Source organism: Lissotriton vulgaris, chromosome 1_1, assembly GCF_964263255.1.
Source record: "Lissotriton vulgaris chromosome 1_1, aLisVul1.2, whole genome shotgun sequence".
In the NCBI taxonomy this organism is placed as follows: Eukaryota; Metazoa; Chordata; class Amphibia; order Caudata; family Salamandridae; genus Lissotriton; species Lissotriton vulgaris.
Window position 1 is genome coordinate 850,918,206 of NC_141685.1, and position 22,543 is coordinate 850,940,748.

The window sequence follows — 22,543 nt, forward strand, 5'->3', positions numbered from 1 at the left end:
CTCTCGTTTGCTGCAAGCTTCCTGATTTGCTCATGTGGATGTCCTGATGCTCCGCCGTGTGTTCTTTTTTCAGTTCTCTGGCAAGTTTCTAGGTTTGTCTGGAGGCTAGTCACAGTGTGGGTCCTCAATGCACCAGTTAAGCTCCTTCATGCATTGTGATTCCCTATTTGTGCCAGTTTTCCTAGGACCTGATTTAGACCCTGGCAGACGTGTTACCCCGTCACAACAGTGATGGATATTCCATCATCCAAAATATAAATCCCATAGGATTTAACGGGATTTATTATTTTTGCGAACAGGATATCCGTCACCGTTGTGACGGAGTAACCCATGCGCCCAGATCTAAGTCAGGCCCTTACTATCTTATTTCACTATATCTTGACAGATACATTGTGCTTTGCCTTTGTAATCTGTGATACCGTGCCTTTCTGCCAACCAGAAAATCCAGTCCAGGTCTTCCACATCTAACTTGCTGGAGCAAGTGTTTCTCTCTATCTCTCTCTCCCTGTTACATCCTTACAACCCTGTGCCCTACAAACACTTTCCCTTTTCAAATCTCAGTCACTGTCCAGTGATAGGAACAATGACAGATTACGCCGTAGAACACACGGAAAACAATAATTATGGGATGAGTGAAATGCAATGCTTTAAGTGAAATGAAAATAGTGGACCTAACATATGTGTGGCCTGAGAAGCTCTTAAGTGAGACATGGCCTATGTAATTAATAAATGTGGAACGGTATACTATGTTTAGCAGATTCATACATGGGAACTCACTTGAAAAAGCATAATCAAAATCCGCGTGATATTTTGTTTAGCAGTTTGAATGACACCTAGGGCCAAAAGCAATATAGATCTTGACAAGGTACGTTTTATGTATGTACATTTATGTCCTCAATTGATTTTCATCTGAGCCAAATTCAGATCTTACCGGTAAAGCAACTAGGAATTCTGTTGGAGCAGTTAAGTTTGTCCTTGCACTAAAATCCCATTAGTATGTTATGAAGTGTTGGTCAAACTACTTCTAATGTGGTTCGAGACCTAGCCAAAATAACCAGGGTATAATATACTCATTATGAATAGATATTGTATTAGTATCCTTACAGCCATGGGCTTTGCAGGTAAGAGCGGCCGGGCCGGGTGGACTAGAGTCAGAGTGGATTTGACAGACGACCACAGGGGAAAATTAAATAAATAGTTAATTTTCCCTCGTTGTCGCCTGTCAACCACTCCCCCTCCCCCACCCGGCCTCACCATTCTTACATCAACGGGCCACGGCTGTAGCCTTAAGGTGAAGATCTTTAGATTGCTCCCCGATCAGCACAAGGAAAACCGTGACGCAGGCCCTCATCACCAGCTGGCTCGACTACCGAAACGCACTCTATGCCGGCACCTTCTCAGAGCTCTGGCAAAGAATCCAGACAATCCAGAACGGAGCAGTCAGACTGGTCATCAACCTGCCCAAGAGGACACACATCACCCAGCATCTGAAAGACCTACACTTGCTCCCGTCCAGAAGAGATGCCAGTTCAAGCTCCTCACCCACGCTTACAAAACCCTACACAACCAAGGACCAGACTACATGAACCACTGTCTGATCTTCCACCAACCCTCCAGAAACCTCTGCTCCTCACACTTCAACCTCACTCAGACACCACGTACATGCTGCACCCACTCTGGAGTACACTCCTTCTCCGACCTTGTTGCCAAAGCCTGGAACAACCTCCCACTCCACTTCTGCACTTCCAATCACTGAGCCACTTCAGGAAGAGACTCAAGACCTGGCTCTTTGACCGATACCTGCAGCACAGCACCTGGATACCCCTGGGGCGATTAGCCGCGCTATACAAATACTACTTGATTGATTGATTGACGATGGCAAACATTTCACATAAAAGACTTATATAGTTCCATATTATATTCTAATATTATTATTCGTATGAAGGTGTCAACCAAGTGTATTAAAGTTGTTTTATTGTAACTGAATGTTTGTGTGTATTTGCATATTGAAATCCAACCTACTGTTTGTCTTTATTTCTTTATTCCTTTGTTGTTGTAAGGTGAGCCAAAGTGTTATATGCTGTGAAGTATTTTGATAAACTAATATTCAATTAACAGAAATGGATATTCCATTAAAAATTATTTGAGAAGACTGGAACAGAGAATGTGCCATTTTAAAAGACTAACAAAACATACCAAGAGAAGTACGGGAACACATACTTCCACTGAAAAATGAGTCCAAACATAACAGGCATGAGTAAACATGCATTTTGTACAAATGTTTGGAATCTGTGTATTCCAATATATCCTTCAGAATCCTATCACAACTAGATGTACTTTGGATGTTTTTGGGATGGCTGTTAAACTAGAATTATCTTGAAAAACTATCAAATATTTTCTAATAATGCACTCATGTTTCTAAATCAGTGCTATAGAAAGGTATACTGGGCAACACATCCCCCGGGTGTTTATACCCAGTGACACCCTGGCAATACCTAGAAGAAAATATGTTTGCTTCACCTTAACTCTCATCTAGAGGTATAACAATTAGTGCTTAATTTGAGCTAATAGTTGCAGGTGGAACCCTGGCAGTCATTTTGGGGACCAGCACGTATTTTTCCTCATCAAACTTTAATCCCTCACAAGAGAGAGAGAAACATAAAAAGGGGAATAAATGAGAATGTGAAATATGCTAAAACAGTGACAAATATGAAATGGAATGTGCAAGAATTAGATAAGTGGTAGGGAGTGTCTGGTGGTGGATGGAAAAGACATTAGGTGGAATCAGGACTAAACCACCTTGATGTTCTACAACCCAAAATTTGATAGCGCCCAAGCTACAGGCTTCTATGCAAAACTTTGAGCCCCAGCACCTATTTGATTTTATAAATTAAGCTCTGATCACAACCATTTTATCCTCAATTGCTTCTGAGTTCATTCTCCTCAGTAATTAGGATCAAGTCTGCCAAATCACCAAAGCGATAACAGTTAGATTGTAGTAATAAAAAATGATTACGCTCTGTGAATTCATGTGGCCTTTCCACCAGATACGCAGATTGTATCAACATATAAGTTTATGCTATATTTACAGCTTTCCACACATGACTACATTTTAGTGCTTTAGATTCTATTCTGCAATTTATTGTGAACAGTTCAGAGGCAATCAAATATGTGGTAAAATCTTAACAGCAGACCCTGTGCTTGTCTATATCACAAATAGATCACTTGTAAAGTATAGTCTTAATTTAACATATTTGTGTAAACAATTGTTGTAAAAGTGTGCATCTTCTCTCAATGTTTAATGTAAAAATGGTCTTACAATGGAGCCATACATTCACCCATCGCTGTGCCGCTGCACTGACATTGATATTCCTCCTCAAATATCGCCAACATATTTTGAAGGTAAAAATGCAGAAACCCAATCAATCTACACATCTATCTTGCTGTGTATGTTTCATAAATTGAATAAACAGATCTTTGTGCTACTATGATTTATTCCAAATGAGTGCTGACAAAATATTTTTTTCTGTCTCACAGGCACGATATAGGAAGGATCAGACGCTTCTCAAACAGCTTCCTTGCATTCCACTGTTGGAGAATTTACTGAAGGATGGTACAGATGGATGTGCACTAGCTGCTCTCATCCACTTTTACTGCCCTGATGTCATCAAATTAGAAGGTGAAGAGACCTGTATTTGCTATACCAGAAGTGATTTTTAAGAACAGAAAATAATTATTTTATAGGCTTTTATACTCAAGTGATGCATGACTGAACTGTTATTGACCTTTACTGACAAGTTTTCTTGTTAATGTAAATATGTTTTAGGTGTCTTTTTACTGCCATTAGTCCCTTGGAGAACATGTATAGCTTCATATGACCTACTTCTGAAACAGCATTGTTGTATTTGTGCTATGTATGATTATATGACAGAAAAGCACAGTTTCAGTCAGTCTAATGCTAGATGTGATCTATAAAAGAAAGATTGTATTTGTAAGCTACATTTCGGGTTATTTCATAGTTAACTAAATTTTCAAAATATGTTTCCTAGCCATTTCATTGGCTCTGCAACAAAAGAATTATGTCTCCAAAAAAGATAAGGCTAATTCCTTTGTGAAAGGCTTACCTGGATGCATGACATTAGACAATGAAGATGCTGGCTAAAGGATGGTGCTCTTTTGACTGTCAGCTCATAAAAGCTTCCAAAATATACTACTCATCCTTCTTGTTGTAATATATGTTTGATCTATAATGTCTGTGAAGGTCGTCTTAAAAATTATTATCACCAACAAGTCTGGAGACTAGATATCAATTTTTTAAGCTTAAAGTAGCCCTGGTTGAGTCAGTAGGCACATATCTGATAAGGTTTGTGGTGTAGTGGGTTGCTTTTATTTTAGCTATGCTTCTGTGACATAGGTTAGTGAAATACTGTAAGTAATTCATCCTTACCTTTGCCGCATGACATGGGGCTAAAGTATTCAGAAAATCAAATTTGAGAGGAACCTATCACCTGATCTGGATCTGATCAGGGGGTGATTGGAAAACAGCACTCAGAAAACCCTTTGGGCACCTTGATTATCATGTGATACCGTTTGACCTCTGTAATGCCCCTGTTGTTTTCCAGAGTTTTATGAACAATGTCTTGTCAGACTTGATGTTTCCGACAATAGCCATCTACTTAGAGGAAATCCTTGTCAAGCAAGTCCTGCAGTGTTTGATAGACAACAATTGTTGGCTAAACCCAAAAAGTGTCTGTTTGGAAATGATTCTGTAGACTGTTTGGGCTTGGTTCTTTCCTCTGGAAAATAGCTATAGACACTCAGAAGATTCAATCCAGTCTAGATTTGCTTACTCCTACTTCAGTAAAGAAACTCAGAGCTTTTTAGGCCTAGCACATTACTACAGGAAATGCATCAAGAAATTCTCCAAGCAGTCGCTCCGATCATCGATCTGCTCAAGAAGAACAAATTAAGTTATAGTATCACCCTAGCCTTTGAAAGGCTAAAGAAATAGTTAATTCCAGCTCCCATATTACAACAGCCTAATGCCTCCATGCCCTTCATTCTTGAGACTGATTTCTCAGATCTATCTAAGGTAGTAGTCATGATTCAGCTCTGTCAAGATGGAGAAAAATATCTATTTCCCTTCTTCTCAAAAGCTTCTCTCCAGTAGAGATAAACTATTCTGTTTTGGAGAAAGAACTTCAGACTATACAGGCAGCATTATTGAATGGAGATGCTTTTACTGGGAGCCTAATTTCGAGTAACTCTTCACACCGATCACAGGATTCTTCAAGTTTTCTAATAGGCAGAGTGTCGTAATAATAGGCAAGTCTGCTGGGCATTCGTTATTCAACATTTTTTTTTCTTATCTACATTCACAGCTCTGAGAATGTTATCGCTGATTCACTGTCTGGTGATATCATGAATCTGACGAATCCCAAATTATTGAGAAAATCACAGCTCCAAAAACCATCATTTCTGTAACCTCTTCCACATTTCCTAGTCGATCTGTAAAGACCCACGCTATTTCATTTCTATAACTTTGAAAAACATTTTTGCCGTTTTCAGAGAAAGAATACAAATGGTTTGATTTTTGCTCAAAACAAACTCTTTATTCCATCTAAAATTCCCGAAGACTTTTACTTCATGTTTGTCATAATTCATTAATCTCGGGACAGAGAAGACGACAGACCACTGAAGATTTGACTAGAAGGAATTTCTGGTGGCCTTCTCTTTACTGGGATGTCACACGATTTATCAACTCCTGTGAAGTCTGTGCTCAAAATAAATCTGAAGGATGAAGAAAAGCAGAATTATTATTGACATCTGAAATTCCCTCCAACCCCTGGCAGTCATTTCTACTGCTACTAGCGTAAATTTGCCTCCATTTGAGAATTTCACCACAATAATGGTTACAGTAGATTCATATACCAAATAGCTAATTTTTCTGCACTTCTTAAGTTGCCAACTGTGTCTGAAATGGCTGAGTTTTTCTATTCTGAAATATTTTAACTCCACAGGCTACCTTTGAAAATAATTTATTTATAATTTCTTATTGTGGACCTCGCTACATCTCAAAATTTTGGAAATCCACATGTCTTAACCTTAGCTTCTAAAGGGCACCAACATCTGGCTTCCACTCTCAAGCTAATGGGCAAACTGATTAATCAAACTCTTTAAGAATATTTAAGGTGCTAACCCCCAGATTCATCAAACCCAAATTCTGCGAATTATAAATTGCGAGAAATACCGAATCGCAATTTAGAATTCGCAGAATGGGATTCATGAACAAATGCAACCAAAAAAAGCGAATCGCAAACGGCTGCAATTGCCGTTTGCGATTTTGCTCAAATCGCAAAAAAATCTCAGAATCTGCCTTTTTCCGTGTAGAAATTGCGATCTCGAAATTACCGAAATCGCAAATTGCGATCTTGCTAATTGCGAGATCGCAAAAACGGGAAGTCGCATTTCGAGCACAGTGATGACATCACAACCAGGAAGCAGGCAGTTCCCTCCCTCATTCTGCATACTGAGCCTGAAAGTGGAAGCAGCACTGGCCAGAGCTCCACTCCAGACCACCTCTAGCTGAAATTCAGGAGACACCCCACAGCAGAAAATGTCCCAGGAAGCAGCAGGGAGTAGTGCCTCAGGAAGGAAAATAAAAATAAAATGTTCTGAGCAAGAATTGGAATTCTTAATAGAGGGAGTGAGCAAAGACCATGACCGGCTTTTCAGGAAGGACTCAAGGAGGGTGCCTGAGGCGGACAAAAGGCGCATTTGGATGCGCATCCGCGCCAAAGTAAATGCAGTGGGAGTGACCCAGCGCTCCATAGACGACTTGAAGAAGAGGTGGTATGACCTCAGAGGGTGTGCCAAGGAAAGAATTGCAGAGAGGCTGGCGGAGCGAGTTGCAACTGGAGGAGGAGAACCCACTGTACCACCCAACACCTAACTGGAGGATCTTGTGGAGGACACACTGAATCCTGAGGCATGCGTGGGGGTAACCCGGCTGGACTCCTCCCGACCCACCCAAGAATCCCAAGGTAAGTGCCATGCGACTGCAACCCTGTCCCCTAACAATGGCCATGACCCCAGAGCTACCCATCAGAAACCCCAGTCATGCAGCCCATGCACACCAGAAAAGCCCTATTGCATTGTGGGACTTGCACTGACCACAATTTCCATTTAGCCCCATACAGCCAGACCTGTCCAGTGAGAGTCAGTCCTACAGCCAGTCAGGGAATGCTAGCCTGCATGCATGTAGCAACCTCCCATGTGCAAGAAACATGTCATTAATCAACGTCCACTTTACATCACAGGTGGCGCTGAAGAACCCAGCACCAATAATGAGGCCCTGCATATAGACGACAATCCCGAGGACACCGAGGGAGAGGTCCATCCTTCCCCTCAACCAGGACCATCAGGGCCTGCACCAGCAGTAGTACCGCCACCTGCCCCTGTGGACAGGTCCACCCCTGCAACAACAGGCGCGCCACAACCATCCCGTGTGACACCCATGCCAGTAGCACTGGCAACTACAGCTGCAGCACAGAAGCAGTCAAGGCGCACAGCCACTGTGAGATCACAGTCCAGCGGACTGGTGAGGGAGCCGCGCGACACAACACCACTCGCCGGCAGGGGGGTGAATGTCCGGGTACCTGGCCTGTCAATTGAGCGTTGTATGCTTTGCGTACACCAAAACCAGGCACGTCACTTGGCAGCCATCCACCTGCAGCTGCACAAGACTGCACAGAATGTGGGACAGCTCAGTGACAGAATGGAGAGGATGACCGCTGCTGTTGAGGAAAACACCCAGGTCATGTTGACCCAGTGGGACGTCAACCGCCGCCGCCACCGCCAGCTGCTGACCCGCCTGTCAGAGTACACACGCTCGAACTACATTATTGGGAATGCCACCTTCCAACTCTCACGTCGCTCGTTGGCGATGCAAATACAAATGGTGCAATGCTGCCAGGATGTCGCTAGGGCACTGGAGCAAGTCACCACTGCAGTGCAGAGTCTGCAGGCGACTGGCCATGGCCAGGCAGGTGGGGGGGATGACGCAAATGAGGGCAATTCCAGCCACAGCAGCCAGTCGTTGCCACTGGTGACTGTACCCCGCCGCAGCACCAGGCCCACTGCTGCCTCACAGGCAAATGCTGAGGAAGGGGTGGTAAGGCGACTGGGAGCCTCCGGCCGGAGGCGCCACTGACAATTTATTGTGTACCATGCAGGGCCATGCTGATGAAACAAGCATGCCCTCCTCACATACATGGGGATGTATGAGTCAATACAGCTCTCATGTGACTGTAAGAAAAAATGCCACATTATTGTGAAAAAAACAATAATATTTCTTCAGTACCAGTTAATCTGACTCATGTCATTATTTCAATTGTCATGCATGAGTGAAGTGTTGGGTGAGGGGAGTGGGTGCACTAGAAACAGTTAATTATGATTTGGTTGCGGCGCCTGTGTCCTTCAGCAGGATTCTCCCCGCGTGCATGACGCACATGTGCAAGTGGGCGGTTGTCCCCTTCTGACTCACTGCCAGAGATCATTACAGGTATCCTGCGCTTGGTAGCAATGTTGTGGAGTATTGCACACACGGCCACGATGCGGCAGCAGACCTCGGGCTGGTATTTGAGGGCCCCACCAGTCTTGTGAAGTATGCGGAATAGGCTCTTCAAAAGCCCAAAGGTACTCTCAATGCAATTTCTTGTGCGGATGTGTGTAGCATTGTAACGCCGTTGCTGCGGTGTGGCAGGGTTGAGGTATGGGGTGAGGAGGTACTCACGAAGACCGTAGGCGCTGTCACCTGAATGAAAGGAGCAGAGGGTGAGTGCCTGTAATGCTCAGCTACATGGTCAGAATGTACTATTTGTTGGCATGTGTACTTACCTAGAAGGTGTCTTTCGCCAAAGTCTCCCCTGGCCAGTCGTGTGTGCATGCCGCTGTGCCGGAATATGAAGGAGTCATGTGTGCTCCCCGGGTATTGTGCCACTATGTCTGTGATGATTGTCTTAGCGTTGCACACCATCTGGATATTCAGGGAGTGGTAGGACTTGCGGTTCCGGTACATGTATTCTGTTTGTGCAGGTGGGCAGATGTGGATGTGGGTACAGTCAATGCATCCTATTACATGTGGGAATTGCGCAATGTTGTAAAAATCAAGCTTGGTTTGATTCAAGTCCTGTTGGGTGGTCGGGAATGTGATGTAATGGTGTAGCCAGCTCAGCATTGCCTCCAGGAAACTACTTAGGCAGCGGGACATGGTGCTCTGGGAGATCCCCCCCTGCAACGGCAACTACCCCCTGGAAGCTTCCGGAGGTCAGGAGGTGCAGGCTGCACAAGACCTGGACATGGGTGGGCACGGCATTGGTCCTCCTTGTTGGGTGCTGCATCAGGGGGTCTAGGTCCCGGATCAGCTTAGGGATCATTGCCCCATTCAGGCGGTGCTTGGAGTAGATTTGCTCCTCAGTTTGGGCCAGAAGGGTGATCTGCTGGCGCAATATTCGCTCATGGATCCTGCGTCTGTTCCTTGCTGCAGCCTGGAGCCTTCGCCGCCTGACCACCTTGTAGAGTCCTGGCATTGTGAGGGTCCTCATGCTCCCACTGTGTCTCCTTAAGTGTGTTTGGTCAGGCCTGCACCTGTGGCTAGTTTATTTTTTTAAACTTTTTTTATTGACTTCATGGTTCCCACCTGGTTTGGGTTCTCCTTAAATTGCGCATTGCAAATGGCGATTTTCTGATTTTTCGCAATTTGCGAGTTTTCATGAATTGCGTTTGCGATTATTTAGCGAGTTCACAAAATATTTCGCAGAATCCTTGGATTCTCGCTAATTCCTAATCGCTAAAGGGGTTCCACCTAGATTCTGCAAAATTTTTTGCCATTTCGCAAACATTTTTTTGCGATTTCGCAATTTTAGACTTTTTCACATCATGAATTGCTTTTCTTTTAATTGCGATTGCAATAGCTAATTCGCAGCTATTGCGATCGCAGTTTTGGTTGATGAATTTGGCTGTAAATTTCTTCTACCCCTACCCAATACAATTGGAAATATCTCTTACTTGCAGCAGAGTTTGCCTACAATAACACAATTCATAAGTCCAGTGTTTACTCTCCCTTCTTTGCCTTAATAGGACTCCATACTTGAACATTTCCAGATTCATTAGAAACTGAAGATCCTTTACCTACAGTTCAAAATGTATTAGAACGGTTAAAGAAGGTCAGAGAGAATATATAAACATTGGAGGCTGCTAAATCTAAACAAAGTCTATAGGGCAATCGGCACTGGGAACCACCTCCTACTTATTAGATAGGGTATGAGTTTGATTGTCCTGTATTAATCTACCTTGCTCTATTTGTAGGTCTGAATTTGCTCCTAGGTGACCTTTTTGAAATTTTTAAGATTATTAATCTTGTAACAGTACGTCTCAAGCTTCCCCTTTTCTGTAGGGTTCATCCATCCTTTTATTCTTCTCTTAGAAACCATATCTCTGTCGTAAAGGTACTAAGATTGTAAAGAGACCAGCTCCCATACTTATTGATGGGCTACCTGAGTATGAAGTTCAGAAGATCCATGACTTTTGATACTTTACAGGGAAGCTTAGAAACATTATTGATTAGAAAGGTTATAATCCTTGTGGTCATTCCTGGGAACTGTATCAAATCAAAAATAGGGAGAAGGAAGTGGTCCCCGGTGGATCGAGAGGGAGAGACAGCACTAGTCGTGCAAATCCTGCACACGAGCCGGCACATACCCCTCTAGAACCGCCTGATGAAGTCATAATGCAATGACTAAGAGGTACTTTCAGAAGTCAGGTTAATATACCTAGACCCATATGGACCCTGAAGATAAAGGTTGCTTTCAACTTTTTTCACTAGTTTTAGGTCCTGAAGAAAGCCTACCCAACCCCTCATGGGCAACCCAAAGGCTGAAACATGTCGACCTTTTTCATGGACTGAGATCAGTGCAGAAGACTCCTAACTCCTCTTCCTATGCACGCCCAAGATTTTAAAAGAGCCTGAACCCAGACTTAATACATTTTCCGTTCTATCTGGCCACTCAAGCTTTTTACCAGAACACCCCCTTTTTTCCTCCACTTTGTAACTCACCATTATTGATCACTTATCACTACTGTTTTAACCAGTGGTTTACCTCCGGGTGGAGGAAGCATAACAACGAACCCGATGATGATGCTGAAACGTACCTATAAAGGCGGAGAACCAAGATATACCGCCATCCGAGCCTTGGCACGTGATTGAGGTTCTTTTTATTGGTACCGTGAAACGAAAAGCTAAGAAACCCTGGTTACCCAGGACAAGTGATCCGTTCCCCCTCTGATTTTTTGAATTCCTGGGAACTAGCAGATCAAGTTCATCCCCCCCCCTTTTGGGTAAGCAGTTCTATCAAAATTTCCCTGTAAACCAGGAGCTCCTAAGCGGGGGCAGAGCATAAGGAATTCATCATTACCTTTGCCGTATGGTACTCAGGCGCTGCTCCTGCAGTGTTCTCAGGCTTCCGTGAGCTCGTTCTTGTGTATCATCTTATTCGGGGCAATTTTGCACCCAAGACACAGCGTAGTCCTCGGCTGCCATTCTCCTTTCTCTCCATGTTATGGTTCATTCACGGATGCACAAAGTATTGTGGGGCGACTTCCTTCTGTATACTGAGGTATCGCCAACGCCAAAAGCAGGAGGATGTCTCCTTATCCTGGTATTTGTTCTGAAACACTATATACTAACTGTGTATATCCTACACTTCTCATTCTGTAGTTCTTGGGAATAGAAATATAGTTTTCATTATTTTGCATGTTTATATTATAATTATGTTTCCCAGTCTAAGATGGTTATGGAATTCATCACATCCATTTTGCTCTATAAAAAGGGAGTCCAGTTTGAGTCCAGTTGCGTTGCAATTTTATCTGTTTGATTGCTTGCTCACTGGACTCTGTGAATTCTCTGCCTTCTCCAGGTTTTTCTTGTATTATTTGCTGGAGCTATACTAGATTGCCAGTCACAATATGGCGTCTGCCGTTTTTTCCTGAAATAGTAGGTCTTTCCTACATACTAAGAAGGTATACTACCTGTCGCCAAGAAGACCTGCTCTTGACAGATACTTGCTGTGACCTTTGATGAGCTATGCACTGTTTTTGATTGGAGTTAATTGATTTTTTTGCTTCTCATCTTGAATTTGGCCTGTGTTTCTCACGTCAGCTCTAATATCAATACTTTGTAGACAATTGTTCCCAGTCTGGCTGATAGAGCGCGCGGGTCACCCGGCTCACCAAACTTTTCCACGCACTGGGCCCTTTGCGTGATTATTTCCAATGTTAACGTTTTATACTGGGGTGAACCAGGCGATTTCACGCACGCTCTTATGAGTAATCGGTTGGGTGACTCTTACACCACATACTATTCATGTACCTGACTTACCACAGGCACATTACTCCTGACAGATCAGGAGCTAGAAGTGGACAGGTGATAAGGGTTTTCCTAAAAGAGAGAAGATTCTACTTTACACATTTGATACCTTTAATATTACTTTTAATGTATAATGACCACAGACACCTTGTTGGTTTTAAGGGTTTTATATAGTATAAGTTTAAGACGAAAATGCCATTACAAGCAGGCAAATGCACAGTAATACATCAATGATAAGTATTAGAACCAGAATGTAGCTCTGGATCAAAGTGAGTATCATAGAATAAAAGGGAATACTATAGGGCATGAATCATAATGAATATTTATCTAATACAGTTTAATCTAGGGCAAGGACGTGAGGAAAACCTAACTGTGTGACCTAATAGATTTATACTACTTCCTAAACCTGATGCTATCTTTCTAACTTCACGGCAACCATACTAAGGGAAAGGGAATAAGTGGAACAAGCTAGATAAACAGTCGGGTTTAACAATGTCCTATAGGAAGGGTAAAAGTGGAACATTTGCTAATAATCAATTGCATGAATTATACATTCAAAGGAGATATGGAGAATATCACAGGCAAGATTGCTTTAATCAGAGGAGGAAAGTTGAGAGTAAGTACAGACAGACACCTTTGTCAATAGTTACCTAGGTGAGAATGAGGACTAACCCTGGCCACGGGTCAGTTGGGAAAGAACGGGACAAGGACCCTCAAGGATTCAGGAATACCAGAAGGTGAGCAGGTACAGCTCATGGACAGTCAGGACAGGATACCCCTCAGGTCTGGGTCAAGACTGGGTTCACCAAGGCACGACCAACCCCTTACAGCATCGGATGCAACGCCAGCGTTACCCCCTCTTCTGCACGGAATCCGCCAATAACCCCGATTGGGTTTTCGAATCTCCCAGCAAAGTGCTTCGCTTAGCACTTAGGACTAATTTCCACCCCTTGGAGTTTGTGGAAAGTTTCAGGCAGAATGCTCCGCAGCACTCTGTATCAGGCACCTATAGAGTTCGTAGGGTCAGTGACAGGTCTGCTAGTCGGACAAGTCGGACAATTTCTCTAAGCTAAGCTAGGCTATTTATACAAGTTTAGATCCCCAAGACCACCCATAAATGTTGCAAAATGACAAAGTCCCATCTTCTGATTGGTCAAGGGAGGTGGTTTGGTCATAGTTACCACCTATACTGCACGTGACATTATCCCTCCCCCTAACACCTGGTTCCCAGGCCTACGTGTGGGAAAGTACAATAGAGAAGAAAAGGTTTGCAACATTGTTGCACATTTCAGAATAAAAATAGAAAGTCTTCAAGGGCAAAGGTGCGCCTGGAAAGGACAGTCCCCTTTTCAATGGCCAATCTGGTCAGGTTCCATTGCTGCACGTCCCAGATTTTAGGTCATGTGATGTGTGATACGTCAGCATCAAGATGGATCCCATCCCTAGTTCAAGGCCCTCATTTACGCGGTACATGAAAAGTAAGCGAAAACAAATTAATAACACAGAATAAAATGAATACACTGTACACCATGACCAACTACTCTTAATCCCTTATTTTATAATACTTATAGCATTAAGAGTTAGTGCAGAAAAGATGCATAGACAAAAGCGGCTTAAGATAGCATGAAGCATGATTAGTGACAAGCGGCCATTTTAACACCACTGCGCATGTGCGAACTTTTCCCTCCAGATTGCGAGTGCGTCACGTCACATGGGTATGACCGACGCATGCGCAGACTGAATTTCTGCAAAGCGTTCATTTTATTAATGTGCAAGCTTGATTATGATGAAAAACACATAGGCAAGCCTCCTAGGGACACCCGTGTGTTGGGGAAATACAAATAAATGACAAACAATCAGAGTTAGTACAGTTATGATTTAAGGCGAGGTTCATGAAGAGAGCAAGTCGCGTTACGTGCGAATCCTTGCTCCATCATGGCTGCTCAAGCAAAGTATTCTTTGGATGCCAAGAAAGTTGTAGGAAAATATTTTAACAATACTTAGGCATCTATGCAAACAAGACTGCTCTTGCTGCTTTTCTGTATTCAACAGAAAGGAGCATTGTCGTTCAGAAAGATATCTGTAGAGGTTGTGGCTTGCATAGCAATTTTGCATCAATGATATTTTCTTATTTGTTCCATGAGGATCATAGGAGCCATTGCAGCTTTTTTTATCTCAAGCAGAAATCTGCAAAACTGTCAAATAGAACACTTCAAACCATCAGAAGATGTTACTGTTAAGACACCTAATTTAAATTGTTAATTCTAAAACAGATGCTCAAATTCAGTTTTAAAATTATATGAAGTGATTGATGTCTATAAGTCTTCACTAGTTTTGACAGGACTTTCAATCAGGCAACAAAAGATCCTTCATAAATTCCACACAAAAATATCCCTGCAATAAACATCACATAATTGTTACCCAATAACTATAAACGATCTAAACAAATTAACCCCTTAAGTGCTGCCTCGGTGCATTGGCCGACGGCAGCACTACCTCCCCAGTGCTGCGCACGACCATTGGACGTCCATTCAGCACTAGTTCCAATGGACAGCGCAGCACTGGGGAGGAATGTTTAATAGCATCTATGAGGTTAAAAACCCTGTTGCAATCCACAGGGGCGTCCGGTGCAACATTCACTTTTGGCGCCCCCCACGCCTCATGACCACTTCATCGGATTCTCTTACTACCACCTGCAAAAGTGCTCCTCATCTCTCCTATCATAAGATATTGCTAAACACAACACCCCCCTGAGGTCACAGCGCCCACTCCACAGGTCTAAGAAACAACAAAAGGGTTTGGCTAAAGCGCAGTAAGGCTGCGCCACTATGAGTATAAACAAAACAGAGTGCCAGTACTGCTCAATGAGTCCACCTGTTTTAGATTAGCAACGACTTTAAACTATTGCCAAATACAAAGGACAAACAAATGTCAGATTTAATCAATTTAATTTTTGTTTTTTTTATAGTAGAAAAGTGTTATTTTTTATTTTTAGACAGAATTGTCAATATTCATATCAACAAAGAGAGGGAACAGGAATTTAAAATTCTTTCTTTTGATAAAGTGAAAAGCATCAAAGAATTAAAGGCACAGCAAATGAATGGTACCTAAATGCAAGTGCTCAATCACACGAAATCATCAATGATTTCGTGTGATTGAGCACTTGCATTTCCAAAGCAGATTGTTTTTCCATAAGGGGAGCTGCATGTCAGCAGCTCCCCGTGTGGAAAAGCAATGCCGGCTCCCGCAGGAGGCGGGGAGCCGGAGGGACTGTGGCTTTGGGCTCCCCGCATGGTCCCCAACGGAGTGGCCAGGCCCTGGGGATGGAGTCCCCGGGGCTAGAAGTGGCCCTGGAGGGGGGCCACACGCCCCCCCCACAAAAAAAATAAAAAAGGAAAGGCAGACCCCGGGGGATGGGAACCCCGAGGCCATAAATGACCTGAGGAGGGGAGCCACACACCCCCCTCCAAAAATGCTAAATAACATTTTAAATACTGTTCATGCCACGGGGGATGGGGTCCCCAGGGCCGAAAATGGCCTCTGGAACGGGGCCACGCAGCCCTCTTCCCGTTTTTTTTTTTATTGCAAAATAGGGGTCCGGCTACGGGGGATGGGGTCCACAGGGCCCAAAAAATAGGAAAAGAAGGGGGTCCACACAGCCCCCGTTCTAAAAAATAAAATATAAACCAGCATCGCACGGGAGGCCCTACCCCCTCAGTGCATCACTCTGCAAACGTGTCCCGTGGCGCGTTGTAAGTTGGGGAATTAATTCCCCTTGAATACTGGGAGTCCCTGAGCATCAACTAGCCCACCAGGTACCTCCAGTAAGCACCACAGATCTGCGTTGCAGAAAGGTGGTCCGGGGCCACACCCCTTTTTACACCTCTCTGCAACGTAGTTCTGTGGCGCCTACTGGAGATACCTGGTGGGCTAGTTGGACCCCAGGGACCCTCAGGATTCAAGGGGACTTAATCCCCCAACTTAAAAAGCGCCATGGGAACGTTTGCACAGAGGTGAGGGCAGGGCCTGATGTGACAAGTGTGCAAACATATGTAGTTACTTGGACATGTACCACTGAGACATCCATTCACTCACCAACACACCCATACACACACTCACCCACCCATACAGCTGTTTCCACATGCACTCTTGAACCCATACACCCAGTGAATCAACCACTCACAGATCTATGCACAGAGTCACACACCTCCCACCCATCCTCATACACACTCAGTCTCCCATACAAATACTCAGGCAACCAATCAATAACCCATGTAGACACTCATGTAGCTACTGACCAACCCATGCAGCAGCTTGCTCAACAGACTGATACAGACATTCACACAGTTTAGTTACTAACCCATGTATTCAGTAAGACACATTTAATCACTCACTTATACAGTCAGCCACGCACCTACTAAATCCTCCATCCAGACACTTATACACCAACTCATTCTTCAATATACCTTGGTATATATATAAAACATATTTACACTTTAAAGAAACTCACTGTCACTGGATGATATCATCAGTGATGACATCAGTGATGTAACTTGAGATGTCATCAGTGATGTCACTGTCCATGTCATGAATGATTTTAATTTGATATAGTTTGTGCTAAAACTGCAGTTACGCACTTTTATTTTTTCTTGTCCTATTACAAAATGTAAAATTATCCCTACATGTCTTACGTCAGAGTATCCTAAACATATAAGACCTCAGCACAGTGCATGGGCATGCTGAGCAGTTGCCTGGGGCCCCACAAGCATACGGGCCCCATGCAGATCAGAATTTAACTCTAATTTTCCATTAAACATTTTTATTCCTGTGAGTGGTTGTGTAGGCAGGGCTTGGTGCACTGCTTCGCCCGGGGGCCTATAATGCTGTTAAGAGGGCTTTGCCTAAGCTGTCCTTTCAGTTGTGTTCTCTGTGTCTGTAATCGTGCACTAGACATGTGCATATGATCAGACACATTATCGTAGCACAGTTATGATAGGGCTGAAGGTTGTAGAACCATATGCTTCATTTAATCCTCTACATCACAGATTTATGCACATTTCAGAACCCCATTGCAGTTGTAATTTATGCTTTTTCATGTTGTTTTCTTAAATGTCTGCCATGCCCAAGCTAGGACTGGTGACTCAGAGGACCAATACATCCATCTACTTCAGGGATCTCTGTTTGACCTCAAAGTTGTAGGTTTGAATTCTGGCTGATCCTCTCATCCTTTCGATGTCGACAACATGAGTACCATTGAGTTGGGTAACAATACACCTGATATTTCAGTGCCAAGATACCTTTCAAGGTGAACTTGCTCTTTGCAAATGCATGTTGTTTGATGTTAGTAATATAAAATGCAGTTTGCGAGGTTGTGTACTTTGCTCTTAATTTAGGCATTACTTGCTTCTAAATTTGTAGGATAGAGGCATACCTCCAAACTCTTAACAGTAGCTTTTTGCCACCTCAGTAGTGTGGAGTGGTGTGAAAGGGGTGCACCACATATAACCAAAAACACCAAAGGAGCTTTTCCTAAACTGAATTTTGTATTATGTAATGTAGTACTATATTAGCGTCTTTGACCCTTGGTTTATTTTTCTGTCTGCTGGTAGATATCTGCTTGAAGGAGACAATGTCCTTGGCTGACAGCCTATACAACCTACAGCTCATCCAAGAGTTTTGCCAAGAGTATCTGAATCAGTGCTGCCACTTCACTCTGGAAGACATGCTCTACGCATCCTCTTCCATTAAGGTAGGTCAACTCTCTGTGCACAATTACTGGCAGCCATTTTGCCTCATTGGTTTGAAAGCTCTTGCTGCTACCAGTTTAATGTACCACCGTCGCAGATGCCACAATTTGCTCCTTAAGTGTGAAGACAAAATGAATAGCAAGTGCTGAATACAAATACATTTGCAATTTTTATCTGATTTTCCCTGGAGAATCATGTAGGTAGTATTGTATTTGTTTGGGGAAGCATTTCAAAAATGTCTTAGATTGATCCAGTTATTTATTTATTGAAGTAATCCAGTCAATTAATAATATAAGGTAAGACATCTCGGGTTGAATCATGAAAGTGTGCACAGATGCAGCGCATAGTTGTATGGCTGTAAGACATTACACTATCTAAAGCGCATACACTAAATTCAGAAATTGCTTGAGGTAGTGTATGAGTTGCAGATAGAACAGTTCGGAAACAGGGACAGGCAGTCATTGTTTCCTATTTCCAAGCTGTGTTGCCTGCAGCTCATGCATAAACTCATAGAATTTCGAATTTAAGTTTATTTTCTTTGAAAAAACAATGTTTTAAATATTGGTGAACCGATCTAGTCTTCACCACTTTGCATCACAATATGTCCCAGGGAGATGTCGTAAACAATGTCTCATTGGACACATTTTCATTCTGCCTCTTTGTTGCAAACTGGTCTATTTTGCTCCTTTACATCTGGAACTATCCTCCATCCCCTCTTGATAAGGTAAGTCATTGAAAGGCTGAAATCCTATTCTTGTCTTCCAGATTATGTCTATTGGCGATTTAAAATCTAGGGGAGCGGTTCTTATCCTATTGGCTTCTGTGGTCACCTACTGAATCACTTGTTGAAGTGTTGTGTGGCATTTTAGGTTCGAAGTGAATTTTCCCGATTCATGCCCTTATATAGGTACAAATCACATTGCCCTAATATAGGCATAGAAATCATTCCCTTATTTAGACATAGCCCATGCAGACCAAATACAGGCATGGCTACTTCCACCCGTACCAAACGTCACAATGATTTCTAGGAAAAACGGCTTAAGCAGTAAGGAACCTTCCCCGTGCTTGAATATTGATTTGTCCAAGAAATCATGCACTTTGCAAAGAACTACTATTCCTTAGGGGTTCTTTTCCTGACGTTATCATGCCCGACTTTACGTCAAACTAGACACCTACAAGGTATAAATATGCCTTCACTTGCTCTAGCAAACTACGGTGGTTTGGAGCAGTTCGACTACCTACTTGCCCGACGCAGCTTGCTACAGCAAATGCCGAAGGAAGCCGACCCTCCAGCTGACGCACTGATCAAGAGGCTGTCCTTTCTCTCCCTGAGAATCCATCTCCGGTGTTTCCAAACTCCCCTTGCGGGGTGTTGGGAAATCGAGTTCCGAGACAGAGATACCAGACCTCCTTCATTCTAAACTAAAGGTATGGAGCTGATTAGAACCTAAGAGAAATCTTGGATAGATTCTTGGCAAAGAAAACTAAACCTATGCTACACCACACTTACTTCTTCCCTCGTACTAGACTTAGGTTAGGTACATTGGGGTAGGCGTATTTTAGAAGCACCAGTTGAGTATTTTTAGTCATTGTTATTTATGTATGTATTTTTATATGGTTTAGAAACCATACAATGCTCTTACAGTATTATTTTATAATATTGTTCTCGCTGTACGCATTATACTTTGCAGTCTGCCTAACGATTGTAGCAGTTCACTTTACCTGCATGAGACCATAGCCGCTGCACCATAGCAGCGGCGAAATTGTGGAACTCTCTTCCTCTCAATATAAAGACCAGCCCATCTTTGATTGTCTTCAGAAAGCAGCTAAAGACATGGCTGTTTTCTCAATGACATCCTTGTGGATCACTTTATTCACTGTTTCACTGTTTATTATCTGGTTAGTTATCTTTAGCTGCTAGCGCCGAGACACCCACGGGTAATTGCAGCGCTTTAAAAATTGCCAAAAATAAATAAATAAATAAATAAGAAAGAAGGCTGTTCAATAAACCCTTTTTATTGAAAACGCCCATCTCTCTATTTCTCTGCAACTCTGTAGAAACGAAGCATGCACGATTGACTGAGTGAAATACTTATCTTTTGTTTCCGCGACTCTAGAGATACATATCTTATTCTTGGGAAACAAAGTTGTCATGTTTATGCGGTTGTCAAAACTAATCCCTTCTTGTGAATTCAAGAAAGTTTCTAGTGACCTCTGAGCTAGCTGGCTCTCACTATTAAGTTTGATATATTCGATAGAGACCTAGTCAACCTCAGTCCAACGTCTAAACTATAGGATATATTATTCCAATGCCCAGAGCCTATTGGGAATATAGGAACTACACTACAGAAGCCTGGGAGACTTGCCTAAACAATTTCTACAACTTGAACCTGAAAACAATACACAAAAATACAGAAGCAAATTCTCATCAAACGAGCACACATATTATGAAATATTGTATTGAAATAAAAAACACATTTTTGTTTTACCAAAAACAAAATTAAAATTTTAGTGAGAAGGTTAGATCTTTTCAAAATGTGATTTATTTCTCAAAGAAGTAACAGTACTAGAATTGAACATATTACTTTGTCTTTTTTGTACCTATTTCATGCTCTCTTTTTATCACTGCATATTAGGGCCTGAATTGAGGTCCCCGAACATTCATACTAGATTCTGTTTGGTTAATTTGTGCTTCCTGGCTCCTCAAACCCCTGGTAACCAGTGCCACTGCATCTGGTTCCTCTTTGATAGCTGTGCCACTGTTTGATAAAGGCTGTCTATAAACTGTTAATCAAATATCTCAATGCCTGTTAGTTTATCTTAAGTCCTCGGTAAAAGAAGGTTCAATTTAGGATTATATCACACACTACACGGGATTGTGGTCCATGTGTATTTGTCCTAGTTCCTAGTTATATAGTCCCCTAGTAACTTGACTTAGGCTTCATTTAAAAGATCCCACTTACATTATCACTGAAAATGTGCAAGTTGTAATGTACTCATGTACATATATGTTTTTCACATGTTCATAATGTAGGCAATACACATATTTCATAGGATTATAGTATTAAGCTTATGTATTCTTTTTCTTTTTACTAATTTCCCAGTAAATTATGCTTTTGCACAGATCGTACCCCCTCCTAAACCCATCTTGAAACAAATTAACTCATTGCTGTACTTTCTAACACTTCCTATACAGATTGCATCTGAAACTATTAGATATTCGTTAGTGTTTGGATAAGCGTAGCATGCGCATTTGTAAAATTTGTGAATGACCCAATGGCTTCTACGTAATGTGTAACAGCTAGATGGGAATTGAATGTCCCTAGTCACTCTGCAATTCCACTGCCTGCTCCCACATTAACAGTACAAATCAAAATATATGCATACCAATGTATTCTTGCTCTGCATACATTTTATGAATATACACAAACACACTTTTACAGAGTATTTATTATTGCGAGCCATGCATATTATTTCCCCGATATTAATCTACTTCACTCAGGAAAAATCTTTGCACATCACCCAACCAGTATATTTATATTACATTGCATTCTTAAAATCTGTAAAATTTGATTTTTTCAATGTTATTATGCCTAAAGTACAATCTCAGTTTTAGGGGATCAGGTGGCAATGACTTCATGTGCTTTCTCTGAGACACGGTACTCATAATAATCTTATTACTCATTTCTTTCTTGCCCACCTGAGCTAAAAACCTCAGTGTTGATTAGACTTAGATATGAGGTTCTCAGCCTTCATCACTCTGGCTACCACCTCTACTCACAACAAGCAACATTTGAATAACCTGCCTGCACACCACCTTCCAGTCTGACAGGACCCTGAATAACTCTCTGGTCTTCAGCAAGCCGAGCTGTTGCAACAGTGTCGTCCTGAGGCGCTACCAGAATTTCATCCATTTATATGAAAATATGTTTAATTAACAGTGTCACCAAGATAGGGATGAAACAATGTTTACTGAAGATACAGTTTGAGATGTTTGTGAAGTTTCAGTTCAACAATTACTGATTTTCTTTTTTTTTTAACGATTTTATTTTGCATTTTTAATCAAAGAAATACAGCACATTGTACAATTCGACTTTGAATAGTAAATCAAGCTAAAAAAGAAAACTGACCGGACAGGCGGAACACTCATCTTCGAACAATATAGAAATATGTGTGCGACACATCACCCCATAACAATCATGCACCTGAAAATTATATTTTGGCAGAACCTTCCTTAGCGTCAGAAGAGGACATAATGTAAATGTCGGAAGTGCATAGAACTTTAGACATTGTCATGTAAAGCCCCCCCTGCTCATTGTTGGCGCTTAATGTGGTCGGTAAAGGAGCACAATGTGGCATCGAATGTGGGCAC

At 42.4% G+C, this 22,543-nt stretch overlaps 1 protein-coding gene across 4 annotated transcripts in view; it reads left to right on the forward strand.

Moving 5' to 3' along the window:
* The window catches only part of CAMSAP2 (calmodulin regulated spectrin associated protein family member 2), a 541,958-nt gene that overhangs the window by 356,687 nt on the left and 162,728 nt on the right, over positions 1–22,543 (forward strand). For all 4 annotated transcript variants that reach the window (XM_086957854.1, XM_086957865.1, XM_086957838.1 and 1 more), the window contains 2 exons: positions 3,538–3,679; positions 18,034–18,173. In XM_086957854.1, coding sequence (XP_086813980.1) covers positions 3,538–3,679; positions 18,034–18,173 — 282 coding nt within the window. The remainder of the gene's footprint in view (positions 1–3,537; positions 3,680–18,033; positions 18,174–22,543) is intronic.